At 37.2% G+C, this 20,058-nt stretch overlaps 1 protein-coding gene across 9 annotated transcripts in view; it reads left to right on the plus strand.

Annotated features, from left to right (window-relative positions):
- The window catches only part of LOC144437420 (chromodomain-helicase-DNA-binding protein 8-like), a 204,858-nt gene that overhangs the window by 161,029 nt on the left and 23,771 nt on the right, over positions 1–20,058 (plus strand). For all 9 annotated transcript variants that reach the window (XM_078126352.1, XM_078126353.1, XM_078126357.1 and 6 more), the window contains one exon: positions 17,104–17,179. In XM_078126352.1, coding sequence (XP_077982478.1) covers positions 17,104–17,179 — 76 coding nt within the window. The remainder of the gene's footprint in view (positions 1–17,103; positions 17,180–20,058) is intronic.

Below are 20,058 nucleotides of genomic sequence, written 5' to 3' on the forward strand. Positions count from 1 at the left end.
GGCTAAAAAATGCCGCCTTGCATTGTCCTTTACTGACTCAGGAAATTATGGTTTGTGATTTTTTTTGTGGAGACAGCAGGACGCCAATATGTGACATATTTTACAGTTTACAACGAAAGTGAATAAACGCTAATTTTCACTCGAAATACAACACGAGGTAGCTTTTGCATTCATAAAATGACGATATCTCGTATATTTGTTGCTTTCGACCGGAAAATGAGATACAACTTGTTGAATCTCTCGATAACCAGAAGGTTTCTCGACGTGTCTACGTCTGTATCTTGAGATTAGATTACATATTTGTTGCCGTTTCTGTTGAGATGTGAAGTACGGACCGTTTAAAACAGTCGACCTAACCACATAATTCATCGTTTATGAATCTTTGGGGCGTATGTATCATGGGTAGGATTCTTTATTTTTATGAATTACAATATTATGGACAATTGTATGTTTATATTTGTTTCCCCATGTATCTACCCGTAGTGTCATGTTTGATTGAATGTCGACCGCCAACACATCTGGAACATGTACTAAAATGTTGTATAGAACACACAGGCCGGTGGTGATAATTGGTCGATCAATTATACATGTCGTAGGTGTAATGAGATGATAAACAAGTGGTCCCCACATATTGTAGATTTCCTGTGCATTGAAAAATAAAACACACTTTCCCACAATGGACAAAATTATCTATTGAGTAATATAAAAGTCAAGTGTAAACTTATATAGTCTTCCTGGTCCTAAAATAAACTTAGTTACAGTGTATGGATTATATGTTGAGTTTTGGGCTGAAAATGGCCACCGAACATGACCTTACAGCAGGACATAGAAACGACATTCAAGTCTTCACTGAATAATCCCAACAGATGTGCTCGTGGAGTTTGAATTTTAGCAACTACATCTATGCACGGTGCTGACTGGTTGGGAGAAATTTTTTAAATCTCTTGAACGGAAAAAACTTCATTGTGGACTCGGTTTTGAAAGCTAAACGAAAGAAGTCATCTGAGTATTTCAGAAGAACCGGATCAATACCACTTAGAAAGGTGTCAATCGACGGTCTTTCGACGTGGCGTATTGTAGTGTCTATGGTACCTGTTGGTTCTGACAGGATGCTCTTTCATCACCAGAAATAGGCACTAAAACTTTTCGTTTGACCACACCATTTTATGTCAGGGGTGATATGTCATGATCCAATCGACTGCAAATTTATTAATTACGTGTAATACTTAGCTTTGTACCATTATTAATATAATCTTAATGATAATTGACAATAGAGTGGCTTTAATATTGAACCAAGTCTAGATGGACACCAAATATGATTTTTCGATCGAATTCGATTTTATGTTACAACATGACTAACTTTCGCAGACATAAACAAACGGATAAGAGAGTCACTTGAACCATAGACATTGTCTATGATATGATATGATTTTATTTGGGTAAAAATTTATACAAGTATATTAAAATACAAGGATAAAAAATCACCGAGGATAACACATAAAAGTATTTTTTAAAAACACTTATTTCCAATGTGGTCCTCATAGAGGTATTCAAAACGCCATGGCAACAATGATACAATAACAACAAACAGACAAACAAACAAACAAAATAAAATAAAAATTTAAATGAAATACAGATGACAGAGCACAAAATAAATTATAAAATACACAGACTACACCCTCAATTTAAAAAGGAAGGACTAAAAAGTTACAAAATATTATGTTCTTTAACCTCTAATTTGTTCCATAAAAAAGATTTGACATGGTTTTTAAAACTATGTTTTGTATGAGATTGTTTCACTGAGAGTGGGAGACTATTCCAAAGACCAATGCCTGTGTAAGCGAATGAACTCTTACCCATACCACTGACTCTTGGAACTACACATGACAGTTCACTCGCTCTTGTTCTATAACTGTGCTGATTACGGACCATTTCTATATTGCAATTTAAGTACTCAGGAGCACAATGATTTATGATGTTGAACATATGATTGAGTTTTAATTGCTCAACCCTCAATTCTACAGGAAACATGCCTACAAGTTTAAATTGATTATATCCAATGTGTGTTCTAGGAGCAGCACTAAGTATGTATCTTATGATGTTATTTTGCAGAACTTGTAGTCTACCCTTCAACTTCTTTGTGAGACCACTGTACCACGATGAACAAGCATAGTCGAAATGACACTGAATCAATGCCGACAAGAGACAAGTAATTTCTTTGTTTTCAGATTAAAAGATCGAGTATTACGATATAAAAATTTAAGTTTGTTTGCGCATTTTGATAGCACGCTAGAAGCTATAATCTCACCAGATAAAGACTGATCCAATGAAACCCCCAAGTATGACACACTCGCCTTAGATTCAATCTCATTCCCGTTACAACGCACATTTACTTTATTTGTTGTATGCAAACGTTTCTTGGAGGCAAATAAAATAGACTCAGTTTTACCCAGATGTAAAGATAGCTTATTGTCTGTTAACCATTCACTAACGGATGTCAACTCCATACTCAGGGTCTCCTCTATCTCTGATATATCCTTCCCTGATACCAACAATGCTGAGTCGTCAGCATACAGCATAAGTTTGCACTTAACTGCAGCCTTCATATCATTCACATATATCAGAAACAGAAGAGGCCCGAGAATGGAGCCTTGGGGACCCCACATGCAATTTCTTCAGATCCAGAATGAACACCATGGACATTAACGACTTGTGACCTACCAGTTAGATACGATTTGAACCACTTTACTGATATTTCATTTATCCCTAAATATTTAAGTTTAGTTAATAGTATATCATGATGTACCGTATCGAAGGCCTTTTGGAGATCTAACATAACCATACCGGTGAGGTTCCCTTTATCATTTTCTTGTTTGATATAGTCTGACAGGTGAATTAGACATGTATCGGTAGAATAAGAGGGCCTAAAACCAGACTGGAATTCATACAGTAAACTATTTTGGACAAGATAATCATTAATTTGATTGTACACCACTCTTTCAAACACCTTTGAAACAATACTCAATACAGACACAGGCCTATAATTACCAGCTTCAGTTTTACATTTTTTTTTGTACAGAGGCACAACTCTAGCTTTCTTCAGATCATCGGGAAGAGTACCCGTATGGATAGAAATATTCATAATATGAGCTCGGGGTTTGGCAATAATCGAAGCACCATCTTTTACAAATCTTGCAGGAATATTGTCTAAACCTGTCGCTTTACTGTCACTCACATTACCCAATAGCTTATAAATTTGATCTTCTGAAACAGATGATAAACCAAACATGTTGTCCGAGATATCTTTACAACGATAAAATTGTGTAATATGGGAAACACCATAGCGACCGGTACAAGCTGGAAGTTTATCAACAAGTGAAGAGGCAATAGTTGTAAAAACTGAATTAAAATGATTAGCAACCTTCGATTTATCGAAACACAAACCATTATCAACATTCAGAACAATATTACTGGATTTCGTTTTGCATCTAAAAGAAGAGCCAAGATCTTTTTAAAACTTTCCATATTTTTGGGGGGATGATTCTGATTATTGTTAACAACATTTACATAATATTGAGATTTAGCTTTATCTTTCTTATATCTAACCTGATTATTGTTAACAACATTTACATAATATTGAGATTTAGCTTTATCTTTCTTATATCTAACCTGATTATTGTTAACAACATTTACATAATATTGAGATTTAGCTTTAGCTTTCTTATATCTAACCTGATTATTGTTAACAGCATTTACATAATATTGAGATTTAGCTTTATCTTTCTTATATCTAACCTGATTATTGTTAACAACATTTACATAATATTGAGATTTAGCTTTAGCTTTCTTATATCTAACCTGATTATTGTTAACAACATTTACATAATATTGAGATTTAGCTTTAGCTTTCTTATATCTAACCTGATTATTGTTAACAGCATTTACATAATATTGAGATTTAGCTTTATCTTTCTTATATCTAACCTGATTATTGTTAACAACATTTACATAATATTGAGATTTAGCTTTAGCTTTCTTATATCTAACCTGATTTCTATAATGTTGGAATTGTTTGAAATCAGAAATATCTTTTGACCTTCTGAATCTCCTTGACTGGTGCCAATATGTCAAGAACAGATAAGAACTTTGTTTTGAAATTAGACCAAGCTTCCTCTATAATGTTACATTCCATTACCTCTGACCAGTCCTGTTCATCAAGAGATTTCACAAAACGTTCTTTACTGTACTGTTTCATAGATCGAATACGGACAGTATTGTGTTTGTTCGTCTTGAACTTGATGACCTTACGAGTGCAGAAAGTTAACATGTGGTCACTTAATCCGATGCTAATGACACCTGACTGGCATACTTTCTCGAGATCTGACACAATAATCAAGTCCAAAATAGATTCGCTTCTAGAGGTCATTCTAGTTGGATCAATTATTAGCTGCGTAAGTCCATAAATACTTTTAAAATTACATAGGGCATTAACGAGAGTACTTTTACCAGATGACAGCAATACATTAGTGTTAAAATCCCCTAGTATAATACATTCATATTCATTAAACTCGTTACCACCACTACAGGCTTGTTCTAAAAGTTCGTAAAAATTACTCTGCTTGGGAGGCCTATAACAGACACCTGTTGAAATGGGCCGTAATTTGGGTAAGAGAATTTCAACCCATATAGATTCAAGTCCGATATTGTACAGATCCGGGCGAGGATTGAATGCCAAGTCACTCCTGATGAATAAGCAAACACCACCCCCGTTTCGTTTACGATCCCGACGCTGGATGGTATAGCCTGGAATCTCAACTTCTGGATCTGCGATTGAACTATCCAACCATGTCTCCGTGACCCCAATTACTGCCGCTTTTGATTTGAATGCAATGAGTTTAATCTCATCTAGCTTTGGGAGTAAACTACGTACATTGAGGTGGAGGAAGTGGATGCCCTTCTGTTGGAAGCACTGAAAATGATCATCATCGGCCTTGGAAGGTGGAGTAGTGGGTAAAGGGATTACCCCATCCTCGTCCACAAATGATTGGTCCTCTGTCGCACACCGTTCCGAGGTTTCTCCTTGTGTATCATAGTTGGCTACAGCTCCAAGGGCACACCTGTTACACACGAATTCGCCCTTTTCAACAGCATTGTTGTACAAAGTTTTAGTTATATCGCAACACCTGATATGCGCCTGTTCATTGCAAATGTCACACGATATCGCCTTACTATTTTTTCTCACACCCTTATCACAGATCAAACATGGATATTTGGGAGTTCTGGAGACCCTTGGGCCCGGACAGGGATGAACGTCTCCACACAATAACAAGCTGTAGGTGACCAAAAGGTCCTTGACACTCTCCAGTCTTGTAGACGACCTTTGACACTTTCGATTGTTGACTCCCTTGGCATTTTTGTTGCAACTGACAGTAGGTGATACGAGTGAATTATACAGTTGACCATGACCAAAACTTATCCTTTGGGTGGGAATACTTCCTAAAATGTATCCCCAGTTGTCCTTCAATATTTCATTCTCCCTCTTGGGTAGGTTTGGACCAGAAACTATCCCCAGTGATTGGATAAAACAGTAAAACATCAGAGCTAACAAAAAACCCTTGTTGCCCACCACCATCTTGAATGTATGCTTGAACCTACGTCAGAGGCCCTTGGGACACGGTGTTGTTTTTGTATCAACGTTTGTCAGTTTGATAACGGTGACAAGAAGTAGACTTTTTTCGGCACCCTCAAAGCCAGTTTTCATTGTCCACCACTGATACAACAACGTTCGGATCAGAGGCGTTTCTATATATAACTCCAGAAATGGTTGTATTTGTGACAGCCCGGAGTGTACGAACATGCAACAGTTTAATCGATCATACTGTGTAATTATAACTCGGTATGCACACTCGCGTACTCATATACACCAATCGTAATAATAATTTATTTTTTTCTAGTATTCATGGAGTCCGCATGCTCAACACTATTCAAACTTGGACAAAAATATTTTTATTTGTATGTCAAAGTTTTGGTCGGTAGTCTTTTGGGAGACTCACAAAATTACCAAATGTTCATCTTGTTATATGTTGATGATCTTGTAGCCACATTGACGTTGTTACACCGTGTGCAGGGTCTATGGTCACACTGACGTTCTCTATACGTTTGATTCAAACTACTCAATGCAAATTCTCGAAGTTTCTTGTAATAATGTTACGCTCAGACATCGAAAAGGCTCATCAAGAATAAAATTAAACTCTGAAAAAAAATAAACGGCACTCAAGTACACTTATTTTATGTGACAATCGAGCATGTTGGCGATAATCATGATCAGAACCTAACACTGGATATTTGCACCGCGATACTACGACATGTGATCGGACTATCGGAACGCATATAATAGGACCGCGAGAGCTAGATCAGAACAGGCCACAGTAAACAGTCGTCAACACGTAGCTCAGTAGCATGCGTTTGCGATATAATTATTGGCTCGGAATGTTTTGGGTTTTTTTTGACAAATACATGGCACAATGTCTTGGAATATTTTTAGTCAAACGTTGAACGGTAACTTACGGAACGTGGAAAAAAACATTTAGTGTCGAGTACAACACAGCTGTGTGAATACTCGAGTCACGGGACATGCAAGTACATTCACAGTTTATAAATCATATTAACGCACAGTATACAAACCTGTATTCAACTCATTCAGTATATTTCAACCGGGTATGGTACACAGCACAGTTACTCTCGGTAATCCAATTCAACCCTTGTTTTATTTCTTTTTGACTTACGTCTTACCAGTATTTACCGAAAAAGATAGTGATTCTCAGCTTGGTCATTAATTATTCAGGATTACATTAGGACTACGTCGTTTGGGTGGAGAAATGCATAATTACATGCATAATGAACCCATGTGATAATCTTACAGCCCTTTAAGAATTGTTCATAATGTGGTGATCCCATCATTGATATGCAAATTAGGTTGAACCAAAACTGCAGAGCAGATTGGGCTGAAATTTACCTTGGATGCATTGGGCATATGTAGATGAAAGTGTATTTACAACGTGATGATAGGGATTGATAGGTAAGTGAATAAAGAACAAAAAAATATAATGTAAATACGCCTAGCAGCAACATACAATGGCATACATATGTACGTCAGTTTGTTTCATGATACGATCCAATATGGCTGCTTGGCAGCCATTTCGTTTGCGAATTTTCCATGTCCAAAGCCATAACTCGGACATGCTTGAACAGATCTCATTCAAAGTTGGTATTAGGACAGTGTTCTATGACATACATGTGCATATTCATTGTTGTCATGATACGATCCAATGTGGCTGTCTAGCAGTATGTAAATATGCCTAGCAACAAGACCACGCCCATTACAACAGGCAAATGATCATGTATATTGCGAGGATAACAGGAATAGAAAGGTAAATGAATAAACATTTAAAAATGTATGCAAATATGCCTCGCAACAAGACCACGCTCATAGCAACAGCCAAATGATCACATATATTGCAAAGTTAATATCAGGAATTCATATACAAGTGAACAAAAACATACAAAAATGTATGCAAATATATCTAACAACATGACCACGCCCATAGCAACAGCCAAATGATAGTGTATATCGCAAAGATAGCAACATGGTTGAATAGGCAACTAGATAGTCATTCAGCAAATGAACACCTATTGTTAGCATGGACTAGCATATGGATAAACATTTTTAAAAACTGTACAGTTGTGCTACAACGCCATTGGCGATATTTTTTTGTTGTTGACATGGACAGACCAGCTAAAACCGTAGTAAAAATTGAATTCACCTTTCTGATCGATGTACCCCTTCTCTTGAACTCTTACTCTTATCTTGTTCGGAACAGATAAGTGACTCTGGTCATGCTTTCCCTTGAAAATTACTGTTGGTATCACTTTACTGCCATCGGCTGCCACTGTCAGCACTGCCGTAAATCCCTTCTTCTCAGCCCCCGTAGTCTTGATATGGACTGTCTTCGACCCTGCCCGACCTTGTGTTCTGTCTCCAGGCATATCAAAACGCAAGGGAGTTTCGTCCATGTAATACATATCTGATAGAGCGTACTTGTTTTTTTTCTCTGAGCTGAATGACGAAACGATGGAATAAAATGATTTTTTCTTCATAGTCTTGTGGTAATTTCTGGCCTAGTGACGTCTTAACGCGGGTGGTCAGCCTGTGTCGGTGTTTAAACCCTCGTAGCCAGCCGCCTGACGCTTTGAATTCAGCGCTGTTGCTGACCCTTCGTGCTTGTTGCTGTAGTTGTCGCCCAGTCACAGCATTTTCCGTTCTTGCGTTGGACATCTACCCAGTGGATAAGTTCATTATCGAGTAACTTGTCAGTGACGGGTCTTCCTGCACCACCGAGACGTTTGGATGACTTCGAAGTCGCTGCCAATTGGTCTTTCTTCTTAAGCCAGTCTCGAACTTGTTTCTCGTTGAGACCAAAGTAGGTTGTTGTCTTACGGTTATTACCCAGCTCGATGGCCTTGGAAATGACCCTCAACTTGAAGGAAGTATCGTAGGCCATACGACGGGAGACTGGAGAGCATGATGCTGTTTTTTCTTTCGGCATAGTTTCGACGTGCAGTAGTATTACGGTATAGTATAGTAGCGTTGATGAAATCGTTTTCGGAAGGATGTTTCGTTGTGATCAAACACAGTATAATGTGGGTTAACCTTCAAAATTTGCCAGTATTTATTTGAAATCTAAGCATAAAATTATCACTGCATACTTTATTTTTATATTATTAAAGGAACTGCTTTGAAATAATTGTACGAAATGAATGCAAAACTTCGCTGCCCCCACTTGCGAGTTCAAAAGCTATTTACCGCCTGTACTTCACACCCACACTAACAAACTAAGGAGGTGCTAATGACAGCAAGATACCGGCTCGGGTGGGTAGTCTTTCAACACACACATGGCAGAAATGTGTGAAAAACAAAAAGAACAATGATTGCCATAAAGCTGTATTCATATTTCAAAAACAATGTGTCAAACCTTTGAAAAACCATACCTTTGTCTGTAGGTTAGTCGGCAAACGTTGGAGTTGGGGTGCGTCTTTAACTCTTTCACCACTATTCTCCCCATGGGACTGTATGCTATCCACTAGGCCCCTCATTAGCATACACATAATAAAAGTATGAGTGGGTGTTGTGTTATCAAATTGATATAAAAATACTTAGAATTGCCTAATCTTTGAAAATTAGGTATCATTTTAAAGCCAAATAAATTTTCTACATTACACTTCCAATTACACACATCCAAACATCAAATATACAGCTAGAATTTGGGTTAAAATGATAAAATTTCGTTAAAAAACTGTGTGTTGCTTATTTATTGTCATATCACAAATAAACGATACATTTATATCACAAATAAAATACAAAATACCAACATTCATGTTCCTACAAAACTACTATATTCTGGTTATATGGTCAAAATGGGTGAAAATTTGATAAAAAATGTTATTTTCAGTCATAATAATTTGAACGAAATTAATTAACGGCTCACTAATCCGATTACGACGCAATAGTCTGTGCCGCACCGGCACTGAAAGTGTACTAAAATATCTGAAGTCGTCACCTCGATACCTTTTGAAAAGTTAGTTTGAGTAAATATAATTCATTATTTGACAGAACAACAAAAAATTACCACTAAATTTATGCCCAAAATCAATAAAAAATGCCCACAAGTTGGAAGTATGCGAGTCCGAATCGGGATGCCAAAGTGGCGCTTTTTGCTGACATGCTTATCCTCAAGAGCAAATATGCAGTCGGAACTTTCAACTAACGTTGCGGCAATCTGATCCCTACATAAATTGCTTTGAGTTCACACAGCCATGTCCTTGTATAAAACAATGTATCGACAGTCAAAATTTAGTGAACAATTCTACGAACAGCACCTTTATTTACGTTGTAAATGATGTTAGGGGAGACAGTTTTGCCTCGGCCATGTTGAAATTTTGAATTTTACATTGAAATTCGCATGTAAAAAATCCGATTTGAAAATCGCCCCAATCATGCACAAGTTTCCCTCCACTGACCTGTACACAGTGAGTTTGTATTAATACAAGTCATTATTGAGCCGTAACAAAAAGAAATAAAACCAAAATAATCCATTTTATAGCCAAAAATTACAACCAAGCTGGTAGTATGGGCGTCGGTACCTGTCACAAGATTGCATAAATTTACCGACATTCAAAAATTCAACCATAAATTGCTGCCGGTAGCTCAAATAGACTGAAGCTGGAATTTGATGCTTACACATGAGTACAATATGTTCCCACGACTAAACACTTGTATTCAACGATGTATTTCGAGTCAAATTGAGTCGAAATATCCAAGGACAGTGGCATAGTTTCTATCATAAACCATGCTATGGGAGCCGTTGATTACCTCCGCCATGTTTAAATTCGATTTTGTTGGCGAAAAACACACATAAAAATTACAATCGCTCGTTTTTTGGGCTGTACTCGGTTACCGTTCACTATCATACATTCAAAATGGCAGGCAATATAAACAAGGCTAATACGCATGTGTGGAACTAGTTATGGCAGCAAATTTTGCCGCAATAGCTGCGGTTGAATGGTTTTACGGAGATGAAGGTGAATGAACTTTGGCGTCCTGGTATACCGGGTTCTCGTGGGCGCCCTAGCATGTCCCGGTTTACCGGGTTCTCATGGTGAAAGGGTTAAATCTGAACTTTTCATTGTTTTAAAATCTTTTGATCTTGCTACATTGTCTGCACTTCAAAGAGGGGGTGCGGCTTTAAATACCGATTTGGCTTGAAATATGATTTTAACGGTATGTCAAATCTGCACACTCACCTATTGGAAATGCCAGTGTCATGCAAATATATTACAGCTACCATGATCCTTTAATATACCAGATGTCTCCCAACCCTTAGTTATGTAACCTTGTTTCACTGCCACATTATCCTACCCTCAATATATCCACTATCGGCCAATTTACACCAATCCAAACATCATCGCCTCTTCATGTCCCCAACTGTGCCCTGGAACTACTCTTTTGCTTGCAAATGCATACCAGTTTGTATTGAGATTGAGTGGTTTGAACATAGACGAACATTTTGGAATTTTGTGAATGTCTCCCAAAACACTACCAACCAAAACTATGACATATAAATATAGATATTTCAACCAACTGGGAAACAGTGTTGAATATGCTGCCGACTCAACAAAATTCCAGGAAAAATAAACTATTGTTACGATTGTCTGTAACTTTGTGTATGTGAGTACTCGAGTGTGCAAGCCTAGTTACATGACTTGTTCATACTCTCAGCAACACTGCACCAAGCTGTCACAACTAAAGGGGAGTAAATCACATGACCTAAAAGAGGGTGATTGTCACGTCATTCATCAATCAATAAACTTGGGAAAGTTTGATGAATCAGATATTTCAATGCACAGGAAATCTACAATACAAATGTATGTGAGGACCATTTGTCACTTGTTTTTCATCTTATTACACATATAACAAGTTGCATTTCATTTTCCACGTTCGAAAGCAACAAATATTTGAGATAATGTCATTTTCTGAAAGCAAAATCAATCTACCTTGAGATCATTTTCAAAAGCAAAGAAAAGTTCGCCTGACCGGATTGAACGTTGTCGTAAGTTTTCTGAAATTTAACAAATTATATCCCGAGATCATTTTTTAGCCCATCCAAAACAAAATATAAACACATTTCGAGATATCATTTCCGTTTAAAAACTAGATAATAAAGTCTCAAACCATTTACGTGTATATTTAGGATTTCTAAAATACTATATTGTACACATATTGTATTTCGATTAAAAACTAACATTTATTCACTTTTGTCGTAAACAATGTCACACTGGCCCCCTGCTGTCTGCACAAAACATCGTAAACCATAACAATACAAGAATCAGCCTCGTCGGCATTTTTTATCCTTTTTGATTGGGAGTTTACATATAGTTGAGAGGTCAGCCGTCCACCCTGAAGATCCAAATCAAAATAACCAGATATGTAGCTTGACATACAGAGAGATAAGAGTCACGGCAGATGTGTGCAGCTACTGCCTGTGCCTACCATATCATAATTTTGACAATTACTATTACATGTATGTAGTACCGACGCAAAGGCTTTCGTCGCATCTTCCGTATCAGGGGAAGAACACGGCCGAGCGTGACCACTATCAACAAAAATCCTGTTGAAAACCTGTTGTTTCTTTGAAGAGATTAAAACTTGAACACTTCGACGCAAAAAACAACAACTCCATAGGCCTACCATCGTACGCGTAGTGTTTGCTATTCATCTTTTTGAAATATTTCCAGTGTTTCATTTATGTATAGACATCGGGAATAATGCTGGTGCTTTATGAAAGCATACATGTACCGTTATGCTTGGGCATGGAGAGGTACTGATTACAATTCATGTTTACGTCAAGACAGCATTGACATAAACTTTCATGGATTTACATACCGGTATCTGAGTAAGTGACTGGCAGGCGTTTTAACCCCAAGTTTGTTGAATTGTAACGGCTTTTCACTAGTAACGAAAAAACCAGTCTGACAATGTTTTGTCCAAAATTATCTCTACTATGTTTAAATATCACCTTTCTGTAACCACACCCATATTCCACAGACATTCTCAAGTCTACACATACCAAATGTATAACGAAAATTACCAGCTGCTCATTATTACCCCACAAGAGGTGTCCTTCCGTTGTTAATAGTATGCATTCAAATTTGACAATAACCCCCACAACGTTAAGGGACCTTTTATACCCAACATTCCACTTTAAAATTGTACAGTTGTGCTACAATGCCATTGGTGCTATTTTCTTCATGCACAAGCTTCACCAATCTGATTAAAATCCGATGTAGATGTCGGCTAATCTTGCATTGCTATCTTAGCACCGTTATTTAGCTTGAATTGACCTTCGTAGTACATGTTTACGTTTTTAGCCTGATCGCCTCCTCTACATCTGAACATGCGCCCATGCAAACAAATTACTGCTCACAGAGCCTCACAACCAATCAGGCTGCGTCTTACTTGTCAGGGGCATACACGATAAATGTACGCATCGAATATCAACAAACATCAACAAACATTGAATATCAACAGGAAGTCCAGTAATTGAACGCGTAGGCGTTCCCTGTAGTAGGCTTCTCCTCAAACGTAATCAGGTTGCGTCTTACTGAAGACAGTTTGTAGTGTATGCAACACAATGCAATGCACAGGGTTCGTACACTTAAAAGCAAAACAAAATTCCAGGACTTTCCAGATTTTTTATGTCAGTTTTCCAGGGGTATTCGTATTGATTTCCAGGGCTGTTGACCACTAAAGTATAATTTTGAATGACATCTAATTGTCTGATGTGGACGAGAAGAAATTAACAAAGGTTCCCACATGTCACAAAACATTTAAAAGACAAGCGACACTAATCAAGACGTTTTAAAACCACGTTTGCACGCTAAGATTAAAACGGAGAAACCTCTGTCCTATCCCCTAAGTAGTCGTTTCGTCAAGCTGGTGCATTGATCTTGTAAGATTTGAGTCACAGCATTCGTTAGTCTAATTCAGACATATCCAGAAAAAAAAATTAAAAATTAAACTGTGTCCTCATTATTGTATGTTTTGATGTGGCTAAATTTAAAGGTCACCAAAAACTTTTTTTTTCTTAAAAATCTTGAATAAAAACGTCATTTACGTAACGCAATTTCGCGTAATGAATAACTGATTACATTCAGCCCTGATGTTTATATACGGCCACGTGTTGAAGAACATCGCGATTTCTCAACTCAACTTGACCATTTAGGAATGTTACTGTACTGACAAACATAAAAAAAAAGTAGTTTATTCCCATTTATCGACGACATGAAAGTCAAAACCGCACTTCCACAACCCGGAAATTGAACTGCACTTCCCATGGCCCAAGGCCCTAGTATTGCCATGTGTGAGCTTGTAGTATGTCGACTTGTGCGCCAAACTTGTAACAATTTCTAGTCGTGGTTGGTGATACTTGATACTCACTACAATGTTACGATTACCTTACTAACAGACCTACCGGGACTTTTACAATATTATGTCGCTGAAATGACGACTGGACTCGGAGTAGCAATAGCCAAGATCGAAACAAATATTGCGGCGCCCATTCAACTAGCTATGCATAGGTACGGTCTGTGGACTGTCTGGGTTTAATCAGCTTGATTCACCATGGTGGCGAAAGACTTATATTTCTCCATTTCACATTTACGAGACTCAGTGTAGTAAATCATAGAATGGGTGGCTCAAGCACAGACATGTCGTTCGTCAATATTAATCGACCACGATCATTTTCCAGGGTTTTCCAGGGAGGGTGGAAATTCCAGGGTTTTCCAGGACCGTTCGAACCCTGAATGCAATGCAAAGCGACCGAAATTTTCACAATAAGGACTTTTTTTTGGAAATTATATCTTAAATTTCCTCTTTTCTGGATTCATATAGCACAACTGTGCACTGTGGCAAATATTGCTATGAATCGTACAATACTTCAAGCCTACTACAGAAAACGCATAGGCGTTCGCTGAGATAAACATTGACACTAGGGGGGGGGGGGGACGCATTCCAATGTAACTAACATGTACATAAGACGAAATGCATAGAGGTACATCTAAACAAGAATTCTTTAATTACCGTAAATATATAGCAATACAATCACTGAAATTTTTTTTACATTTGAAATACTTCGTATGTTGTCGTTTGCGTGTGTGCACAAATAACGCCATGTAGTAATATTAAAGGTAGGTCCATGTCCACTGAGCTGTTGTACTTCGACTCTGGAAATTCAATTACTGGACTTCCTGTTGATATTCAATGTTTGTTGATGTTTGATGCGTCGTGTATGCCCCTGACAAGTAAGACGCAACCTGATTGGTTGCCTGTGTCTCAGTGAGCAGAAATTCGTTTGCATGGGCGCATGTTCAGATGTAGAGGAGGCGATCAGGCTAAAAACGTAAACATGTACTACGAAGGTCAATTCAAGCTAAATAACGATGGTAAGATAGCAATGCACGATTAGCCGACATCTACATCGGATTTTAATCAGATTGAAGCTTCACTTGCCTGCCAATACCAACTGTCCTGAATGTTGCATGTCAAGAAAACTCCATGTTAAAACTGTTACAGTTTGCTTGTGGTTAAATATAGCATTTTTAGCACAACTGAACTTATAAGGTATGGCAAAGTGTCTGTCCATCCGTCCATCCATCCGTCCATCCGTCCGTCTGTCTGTCTGTCTGTCTGTTTGTCTGTGTGTAAACAACTTAAAGTAAAAAACTGCTGGACCGATTGCCATGATATTTGGTATGTGTATTACCTTGGGTGTCTAGTTGGGAAATTGTTCAAATCAAAATGATCTTACCACCGGTGTGTGATTTGGGTCAAAAAATGTGATTTTTGGTCAAAAGACTTAACTAAAAAACTACTGGGCAGATCGGTGTAAAAATTAGTGGGAGCATTCTTAAGAGTGTTCAGATTAAGAATTGTTCATGACATGATGATTCCATCAGTGATATGTAAATTAGGGTTAAAAATGTGTCTTCTTGGTCAAAAATCTTTAATTCCAAAACTACTGAGCAGATTGGGCTGAAATTGAATGGCGATGCATCTGGGGTGTATAGATGTAGAAATATTTTAAGGATCTCATGCAAATTGGAGATGTTTAAAATGTGAATTTTGGTCAAAACTTATATGAGACTTAATATTGGTGAGATGTTTCTGGAAGTGTTATTTTGCAGATTTTCTTCAAAAGTTTTTTGACACAATTAGCCCTAGCAACCATAACCACGCCTTTAACAACAACCAAATGGCAATTTATTTTGGTCAAATAACATCTGGTTGGCAAATGAGTAAACATTCACAAATGTATACAAATACCCCTAGCAACCATGACCAAATGGTGGTGTATTTCACAAAGAAAACAGGAATTCTTAGACAAGTGAACAAACAACATTCAAAATGTGTATGCAAATATGCTTAGCAACAAGACCACACCCATGGCAACAGCCAAATCATGTATATTGCAAAGATGATAGTGATTAAGAGGCAAGTGAATAAACATTAAAAAATGTATGGAAATGTGCCTAGTAACAAGACTGTGCCCATAGCAACAACCAAATGATCATGTATGTTGCAAAGATAATGGATTCATAGACAAGTGAACGAACATTCATAAAGTGTATGCAAATAAGTCTAGCAACAAGACCACACCCATAGCAACAGCCAAATGATAGTGTATATTGCAAAGATAACAACAGGTTTGGCGAGGCAACTGGATAATCATTCAGCAAATGAACACCTATACCCAGCATGGGTCAGCATGTGGGTAAACATTTGTAAAAACTGTACAGTTGTGCTAAAACGCCATTGGCGCTATATTTTTTAAAATCAAAATTACCAGCTAATTTCCCATACATCCCTTAGAAGCATAATATGAGTTTGTATTAATTCCTTGACATTTGCCTCTGTGTCAGAAGGTCTGTTTATTTTGACATGTACTTACTACTTTGATCACTACCTGTCACGTCAACCGCTATGTAATGCTAAAGGGGACTTCAGAAATCATACCACTGCTATATATTGCCCATCTCGCAAAAATATTTGTAAGGTTATATTAAGGGTATGGTAGGGAGTGCAGATGATGAGTAAAATAGAAATCCAATTTAAAGTACTGATTATTGAGTTCAGATTAGAACACTGTTCTGTCTGTGATTCATATTCATGCTTGACTGTCATACCAGCTGATGCACTCATTAAATACTAGTGTCCATTTAGATTAAATAGTTGTTCAATGGAATGACACAACTCATAAAGGATCACACAATTCACAGGATTCATACACTTTGTTCATTTCTGAAAAACAAATTATTCACACTTGAAAAAGTCCCTGAAAATGAAATTTATGAATTTATTATCCATGCTGTGATGAAAGGGAAGGGACTGGACACTTTTCTCCAGATTAACGAACTAACTGATCATTTTTCACCAATATAAAGTTGTAGATTATATATAAATGTGTACTTGTTGACATCTACCTAATACAGGAAACTGGTGGACTGAAGATGACTATACAAAAGAAACGTAAGAGAAGAAAAAAGGCTGAAATAGAAGCTGAAAGAGGTAATGTAATCACATTTGTACCTACAGTGAAGTCACGTTTATAGTCCAAGACATTCCTTTTGATAGTTGTGATTTGATGAGTATGCATGTAATATGGATATGGCATTTTATGACAGCAGAGTATGCTTGTAATATGGATACCATGGCATTTTATGACAGCTGAGTATGCATGTAATATAGATACCATGGAATTTTATGACAGCAGAGTATGCTTGTAATATGGATACCATGGCATTTTATGACAGCTGAATATGCATGTAATATGGATACCATGGCATTTTATGACACCCAAGTATGCATGTAATATAGATACCATGTCATTTTATGACAGCTGAGTATGCATGTAATATGGATACCATGGAATTTTATGACAGCAGAGTATGCATGTAATATGGATATGGCATTTTATGACAGCTGAGTATGCATGCAATATGGATACCATGGCATTTTATGACAGCCAAGTATGCATGTAATATAGATACCATGGCATTTTATGACAGCTGAGTATGCATGTAATATGGATATGGCATTTTATGACAGCTGAGTTTGCATGTAATATAGATACCATGGAATTTTATGACAGCTGAGTATGCTTGTAATATGGATACCATGGCATTTTATGACAGCCAAGTATGCATGTAATATAGATACCATGGCATTTTATGACAGCTGAATATGTATGTAATATGGATACCATGGCATTTTATGACACCTGAATATGCATGTAATATAGATATGGCATTTTATGACAGCTGAGTATGCATGTAATATAGATATGGCGTTTTATGACAGCTAAATATGCATGCAATGTGGATACCATGGCATTTTATGACAGCTGAATATGTATGTAATATAGATATGGCATTTTATGACAGCTGAGTATGCATGTAATATAGATATGGCATTTTATGACAGCTAAATATGCATGTAATATGGATACCATGGCATTTTATGACAACTGATTATGCATGTAATATAGATATGGCATTTTATGACAGCTGAGTATGCATGTAATATAGATACCATGTCATTTTATGACAGCTAAATATGCATGTAATATGGATACCATGGCATTTTATGACAACTGATTATGCATGTAATATAGATATGGCATTTTATGACAGCTGAGTATGCATGTAATATAGATATGGTGTTTTATGACTGCTAAATATGCATGCAACATGGATACCATGGCATTTTATGACAGCTGAATATGCATGCAATATGGATACCATGTCATTTTATGACAGCTGAATATGCATGCAATATGTATACCATGGCATTTTATGACAGTTGAATATGCATATAATATGGATACCATGGCATTTTATGACAGCTGAGTATGCATGTAATATAGATACCATGTCATTTTGTGACAGCTGAATATGCATGTAATATGGATACCATGGCATTTTATGACAGCTGAGTATGCATGTAATATAGATACCATGGCATTTTATGACAGCTGAATATGCATGCAATATGTATACGATGTCATTTTGTGACAGCTGAATATGCATGTAATATGGATACCATGGCATTTTATGACAGCTGAATATGCATGCAATATGGATACCATAGCATTTTGTGACAGCTGAATACAATACATTGACCATAGTGGGAGTCAACATTTATAGGAAAGTTAGTAAAGTTCCTGACGACTGTATTCCGATTTTACACTGAATTATCTTCACACTGTATGTCTAGTCAATCTCGTAACTCAAGGCATTATATGTGGTTCAACGCTATGCTGGGGGAAGCGCAAGTGGCACGTGTCAGTGGTAATCCATCACAAATTGACAGGCTGTCGTCATTGCTCACTAATATCATTGATACAGCTTGACTGATATGATATGCAAATGTCCAACCAAACTCCACCTCCAGTCTAATTAAACTAAAATCGTGGGGACGCAACAATGTCGCCATGTTTATATGAACACTGTAGGGGGGCACACACAATTCTGTGCAAGAGTAACGAGATTGACTAGATCGTAGTAGATGTAATGTGTGAAGATAACGTAGTGTAAAATCGAAATATACTTGTCAGGAACTAGACAAGGAAAATATCCCTGTATTGCAATATTCTACATTACTAGACAGGTCAGATGATGATACTGTTTGCAACCTGAATGTGTAACAATTAAGCTGACAATTGTCAAATGTTACCACTATTGGTGACATATGGCTGAAAACCAGTCAGACCATTGATAATGTGTAGGTTTCATAGAATTCAATAAGAGTGCAGATGATGAGTAAAATAGAAATCCAATTTAAAGTACTGATTATTGAGTTCAGATTAGAACACTGTTCTGTCTGTGATTCATATTCATGCTTGACTGTCGTACCAGCTGATGCACTCATTACATATTGTCCATGCATGGTGAATAGTTGTATTAGTTTACTGGTGTAAGGTCATAGAAGAGTGATTGTGTTGGTACAAAACATGCAGCATGTTTACAGGCATGGTGCAGTGTCTGTCTGTCGCTGTCTGCCTATGTGTGTGTCTGTCTGTCTGTGGATGACATAAACTGAAAAACAGCCAGACCAATTGCCTTGGTATTTGGTTGGGACATTACTTTTGGTGTCTAGTTGGGAAATTGTTCAAAGCACCGGTGTGTGATTTGGGTAAAAAAAATGTCATTTTTGGTTTAAAAAACTTAAACTCAGGAACTACTGGGCAGATAGGTCCGAAATTTGGTGGGAAAGATTTTAGGGATGTTAAAATTAAGAAGCATTCATGACATGATGACCTTGTGAGAATATGCAAATTAGGTTTAAAAAACGTGTCTTTTTGGTCAAAAGTCTTTAATTCCAAGTGTGCTGAGCAGATTGGGCTGGTATTTAATGGGGATGCATTTGGGGATGTTTAGACGAAGAAA

The sequence above is a fragment of the Glandiceps talaboti genome, chromosome 7 (assembly GCF_964340395.1).
Source record: "Glandiceps talaboti chromosome 7, keGlaTala1.1, whole genome shotgun sequence".
NCBI classification, from domain to species: domain Eukaryota; kingdom Metazoa; phylum Hemichordata; class Enteropneusta; family Spengelidae; genus Glandiceps; species Glandiceps talaboti.